Source organism: Eimeria tenella, genomic scaffold, assembly GCF_000499545.2.
Source record: "Eimeria tenella Houghton genomic scaffold, Eth_scaff571, whole genome shotgun sequence".
Taxonomy (NCBI): Eukaryota; Apicomplexa; class Conoidasida; order Eucoccidiorida; family Eimeriidae; genus Eimeria; species Eimeria tenella.
The window spans coordinates 1-6,275 of NW_013545700.1; the positions used below are offsets into that span (position 1 = coordinate 1).

The 6,275-nt window shown below is 35.5% G+C and overlaps 1 protein-coding gene across 1 annotated transcript; it reads left to right on the top strand.

Moving 5' to 3' along the window:
• Positions 1-116: 116 nt before the first annotated feature.
• Positions 117-5,072, top strand: ETH_00009790 (protease; the record flags this gene model as incomplete). Its single annotated transcript, XM_013380384.1, has 4 exons — positions 117-192; positions 992-1,059; positions 2,502-2,613; positions 4,894-5,072. Coding segments are annotated over 4 exons (435 nt in total), but the record flags the coding sequence as incomplete, so codon positions are not given.
• Positions 5,073-6,275: the final 1,203 nt, after the last annotated feature.

The following is a 6,275-nucleotide window of genomic DNA, read 5'->3' on the forward strand; positions in this document are numbered from 1 at the left end:
CGGCACCAGCAGCAGCAGCAGCAGCAGCAGCAGCAGCAGCAGCAGCAGCGCCTGCAGCAGCAACAGCAGCAGCAGCAGAGGAGACAGAAGAAGGAGATAACTCCAGCAGCATCGAAATGCTGCGGGTGTGGGCCCTGGGGGCCCTCGAGAGCAGCAAAAGTGCTGCTGTCCCCGTTGCTGTTGTGGACACAGGTGCAGCAGCAAAACTGTCTCCTTTTTATTATTCATTTATTTATTTATTTATTTATTTATTATTTATTTATTTATTTATTTATTTATTTATTATTTATTTGTTATTCATTTATTTATTTGTTTGTCTATTTATTTGCTTATTTAGTTGTTTATTTATTTGTTTGTTTATTTGTCTATTTGGTTTGCCTGTTTTGCTTCGTTTATTTGTTTTATTTTACTTGGTTTTGTTTTGTTTTATTCTGATTTATTTTATTTTCTTAACTTAATTCATTTTGTTTTTTTCATTTTATTTTGTTTGGGGCTCCTGCTCGTTCTTTTCCCCTTCCAGTTTTCTATTTTTCTCTTTCTTTATTTGTTTTTTCATTCATTTTTTAATTTTTTTTAATTTTTAGTTTTCCTTATTTCTTCTTTTGTCCTTTTTTGTCTCCTTTTTGTTTCCTTTTTATCTCCTGTTTGTCTCCTTTTTGTCTCCTCTTTATCTCAGTTTATCCTTTTTATCTTTCTCATCTTTATCTTTTTATCTTTTTGTCTTCTTTATCTTTTTATCTTCTTTATCTTTTTAGTTTGTTTTAATCTCTTTAAATTCCTTTTGTCTCTTTTCGTTTCTTTTAATCTTTTTTAATTTCTTTTTCTTTCTTCTTATCTCTTTTTTTTCTCTTTTAATCTCTTTAAATCCCTTTAAATCCCTTTAATTTAATTTACTTAATTTATTTAACTTAATTTAATTAATTTAATTAATTCAATTAATTTAATTTATTTAATTTATTTATTTTTGCAAAGTGTCTCCTTTTATTTGCAGGCATTAATTACCTCCATCCCGAACTGTCTCTTTCGATGTGGGTAAACCGCAAAGAGCTTCACGGCGAAGTCAGTTTTATTTTAATTAATTTATTTAATTAAATTAATTAAATTAATTAAATTAATTTAATTAATTTAGTTAATTTAGTTAATTTAATTAATTTAATTAATTTAATTAATTTAATTAAATTAAATTAATTTAATTAATTGAATTGAATTTAATTGAAGTTAATTAATTCAATTTAGTTTAATTAATTTAATTAATTTAATTTGATTGGTTTAATCGAATTGATTTAATCCAATTCAATTACTGTCATTTTAAATGATTCAGTTTTAATTGGCCTGTTCATTTAATTCAATTTAAGCATTTTATTAATCATCTAAATTGATTCAATTATTTCGATTAATGCAATTAATTCAATCAATTCAATTATTTTAATTATTTTAATCATTTTAATTATTTCAAATACCCATTTAAAGTTCACTTTTAAAGTTTAAAAGATTTCTTTTTTGCTTCATTAAGTGTCTCCTTTTGAAGTTTAAAATAATTTTTTTTGCTTCATTAAATGTCTCTTCTTGAAGTTTAAAGTGCCCCTTTTATTTTTCGATTAAGTGTCTCCTTTTGGAGTTTAAAATTTATTGTTTTTAGTCATTAAGTGTCTCCTTTTGCCTTCATCAAATGTCTCTTTTTGCAAATTTAACTATTCCCATTTGTCCTCCAAAAGTGTCTCCTTTTATCTCCAAAAGTGTCTCCTTTTATCTCCAAAAGTGTCCCCTTTTATCTCCAAAACTGTCTCCTTCTGTCTCCAAAAGTGTCTCCTTTTGTCTCCAAAACTATCTCCATTTATCTCCAAAAGTGTCTCCTTTTGTCTCCAAAAGTGTCTCCTTTTTATTTAAAATACATCTTTTTTCTTTTTCCAAATTATCATTTTTAGGGAGGAGTTGACAACGAGAGGCCGAATGTCTCTTTTTCTTCTAAAAAATAATGTTCTCTCCTTTTAAAAACTGTCTCCCTTTAAATCCAAAAGTGTCTCCTTTAATATCCAAAAGTGTCTCCTTTTAATTCAAATTGTCTCTCTTGTTGCTTAAAATACATCTTTTTCCTTTTTCAAAAATTATGTATTTTAGGAAGTAGTTGACGACGACGAGAACGAATTAAGTGTCTCTTTTCCTCCTAAAAGCACATTGCTGTTTCCTTTTAAAAACTGTCTCCTTCTACATCCAAAAGTGTCTCCTTTGGTCTCTAAAAGTGTCTCTTTTCCCTTCAAATTGTCTCTTTTTTTAATTCAAAATATATCTTTTTTTCCCAAAAATTGTATTTTTTGGGAAGGAGTTGACGCCGAAGAGAACGAATTTGCTGTCTCTTTTTCTTCTGAAAACGTATTTCTTTTTCCTTTTAAAAACTGTCTCCTCTTACGTTTAAAACTGTCTCCTTCCACCTCCAAAAGTGTCTCCTTTTCCTTCAAACTGTCTCCTTTTCATTTAAATATTTTTAAATTTTATTTTTTCAGGAAGGAGTTGACGACGACGGGAACGGCTTCGTCGACGACCTCTTTGGCTGGAACTTCATTCAGGACAACAACAACCCCATGGACGACAACGGCCACGGCTCTCACGTCGCAGGTAAAGACTTTTTGGAGCCTTTTTGAGAGATTTGAAGACCTTTTTGCGTGTTTTTAAAAGATATTTAAAAGGGGATTCGGAAGATAGTTTTAGGAGCAGAAAAAAGCAGTTAAAAGCACTTCAAAACAAAGGTTTTAGAAGCTTTTAGAAGTTCAAAACCCCGTGAACGGCAACCGCCACGGCTCTCACGGCGCAGGTAAAACAGCCTTTCTGGAGGCTTTTTTAAAGTTTTAAAGACCTTTTTGCATGTTTTTAAAAGGAGTTTAAAAGAGGATTCAGAAAATAGTTTTAAAAGAAGAAAAAAGCAATTCAAAAGAGCGTTTTTACGGGTTTTCGGAAGTTTTCCACCCATGGACGACACCGGCCATGGCGCTCATGTAGCACGTATGAATCAGCCCTTTTGGAGGCTTTTTGAGAGTTTTAAAGATTCTTTTGCATGCTTTTAAAAGGATTTTCAAAGGGGATTTAAACAGTGGTTTTAAAAGCGGATAAAAGCAGTTGAAAACACATCAAAAGAGGGTTTTAAGGGGTTTTTAGAAGCTTTGACGCCCATGGATGATAGTGGCCACGGCTCTCACATAGCAGGCATCAATGGAGACATTTTAAAGGCTTTTTGAGAGATTTGAAGACCTTTTTGAATGGTTTCAAGAGGATTTTAAAAGAGGATTTAAACAATAGTTTTAAAAGCAGAAAAAAGCAGTTGAAAACACTTCAAAAAAGGGTTTTAGAGGCGTTTAGGAGTTTTTAATCCCGTGGATAATAGTGCGCATGGCTCTGGTGTAGCAGGTATAAAGGGGAATTTTTTGAGACTTCTTGAAGAGTGTAAAAGTCTTTTCGGAGATAATTGAAAGGGTTTTAAACGAGGGTTTAGGAAATGTTTAGGAAATAGTTTTTAAATTGGAAAAAAGCAATTTAAAACACTCCAAAAAAGGGTTTCTGGAGGCTTTGGAGGTTTTCAATCCCTTAGATAATAGTGAACATAGCTCGGATTTGGCAGAGACTTTTGGGGATCTTGGGAAAACTTTTTGGGAGTTTTAAAAAACTTCTTGGGAGTTTTGAAAGCCCCCTTTTGGGGTTTTAAAAAGATAATTAAAAGTGTTTAAAAGGGTTTAAAGAAAGGGTTTAGAAAATAGTTTCTAAATCCGAAAAAAACAACTGGACACACTTCAATTGAGCGTTTTTAAAGGCTTTTCAGTTTCTTTGGAGACAATTTAGAGACGCTTTTAGAGACACTTTTGGAAATATTTTAAAGCCATTTTTGAGGTATTTTAAGGACATTTAGAAGATAATTTGAAGACATTTTGAAGATATTTTAAAGACATTTAGAAGATAATAAAAAGACATTTTAAAGACACTTTAAAGACATTTTAAAGACATTTTTGAGATATTTTGAAGACATTTTGAAGATATTTCAGAGACATTTTGGAGACATTTTAAAGACATTTTGAAGCTATTTAAGAGACATTTAATTGACATTTTGGAGACAGTTTAGAACTATTTAAAAGATATTAAAAAGGTATCTTGAAGATATTAGAATGATATTTTTAAGATATTAAAAAAGACATTTTAGAAATAATTAAAAGACATTTAAAAGATATTAAAAGGATATTTAAAATAAATTTTTTGAACTATTCAAAAGATATTCAAAAGATATTTAAAAATATACTTTAGAAATATTAAAAAGCTATTAAAAAGGTGTTTATAAAGATATTTAAAAATTAATTCTGGGGAAATTTCGGAGACTTTTAAGAGACACTTGAAAGGCCTAGTTTATTAACAATTAATTAATTTATTACTATTTAATTACTTAAATAACAAATTAACTAATTAATTAATTTTATTATAAGTAGCTAATTAGTGAATTAGCTTAAAAATGGATTAATTATATTTTCTTTATTTTCAGAATTTTCTTTTTTATTTTTGCTTTTATTTCCTATTTTCATTCTTTGTCTCCTTTTGTTTTGTTTTTTCTTTAATTTCAATTTTGAAAATTTTTTTCTTTTTTATTTCTTTAAATTTTTTTATTTTCATTTTTTTATTTCATCTCCAAACTTCCCCTTTTCTCCCTTTCCACTTCACCCCCAATTCCGCCCACACCCCCCAAACCCCAAACCCTAAACCCTAAACCCTAAACCCTGAAAGCTAAACCCTAAGAGCTGCCAAAACCCTCAAAAAACGCCCAGAGGCTCCAAAAAAGCCGGGGAATAATACAAAAGACATTTTACAAACACAGGACTCTTTGGCGAGGGTTTTTGGAAAAGTGTTTTTGGCAAACCTCAGGAATTGTGGCGGCGCTGCAAAACAACGGAGAAGGCATAAGCGGAATTAGTGAAAGAGCCAAAGTGATGGCGCTGAAGATTCTGGACCAAAAAGGAGAAGGAGATGTCTCGCATGCAATCCCAGCGATTCAGTACGCAGTGGACAACGGAGCCAAAGTGCTCACCAACTCGTGGGGAGGCGTTAGCGGTACTAAACCCTAAACCCTAAACCCTAAACCCTAAACCCTAAACCCTAGGCGTAGGAGCAGCGCGTAGACGTCTCGCATGCAATCCCAGCGATTCAGTACGCAGTGGACAACGGAGCCAAAGTGCTCACCAACTCGTGGGGAGGCGTTAGCGGTACTAAACCCTAAACCCTAAACCCTAAACCCTAAACCCTAAACCGTAGGCGTAGGAGCAGCGCGTAGACGTCTCGCATGCAATCCCAGCGATTCAGTACGCAGTGGACAACGGAGCCAAAGTGCTCACCAACTCGTGGGGAGGCGTTAGCGGTACTAAACCCTAAACCCTAAACCCTAAACCCTAAACCCTAAACCCTAGGCGTAGGAGCAGCGCGTAGACGTCTCGCATGCAATCCCAGCGATTCAGTACGCAGTGGACAACGGAGCCAAAGTGCTCCCCAACTCGTGGGGAGGCGTTAGCGGGACTAAACCCTAAACCCTAAACCCTAAACGCTAAACCCTAAACCGTAGGCGTAGGAGCAGCGCGTAGACGTCTCGCATGCAATCCCAGCGATTCAGTACGCAGTGGACGACGGAGCCAAAGTGCTCCCCAACTCGTGGGGAGGCGTTAGCGGTACTAAACCCTAAACCCTAAACCCTAAACCCTAAACCCTAAACCGTAGGCGTAGGAGCAGCGCGTAGACGTCTCGCATGCAATCCCAGCGATTCAGTACGCAGTGGACAACGGAGCCAAAGTGCTCACCAACTCGTGGGGAGGCGTTAGCGGTACTAAACCCTAAACCCTAAACCCTAAACCCTAAACCCTAAACCGTAGGCGTAGGAGCAGCGCGTAGACGTCTCGCATGCAATCCCAGCGATTCAGTACGCAGTGGACAACGGAGCCAAAGTGCTCACCAACTCGTGGGGAGGCGTTAGCGGTACTAAACCCTAAACCCTAAACCCTAAACCCTAAACCCTAAACCCTAGGCGTAGGAGCAGCGCGTAGACGTCTCGCATGCAATCCCAGCGATTCAGTACGCAGTGGACAACGGAGCCAAAGTGCTCCCCAACTCGTGGGGAGGCGTTAGCGGCCCTAAACCCTAAACCCTAAACCCTAAACCCTAAACCCTAAACCCTAGGCGTAGGAGCAGCGCGTAGACGTCTCGCATGCAATCCCAGCGATTCAGTACGCAGTGGACAACGGAGCCAAAGTGCTCCCCAA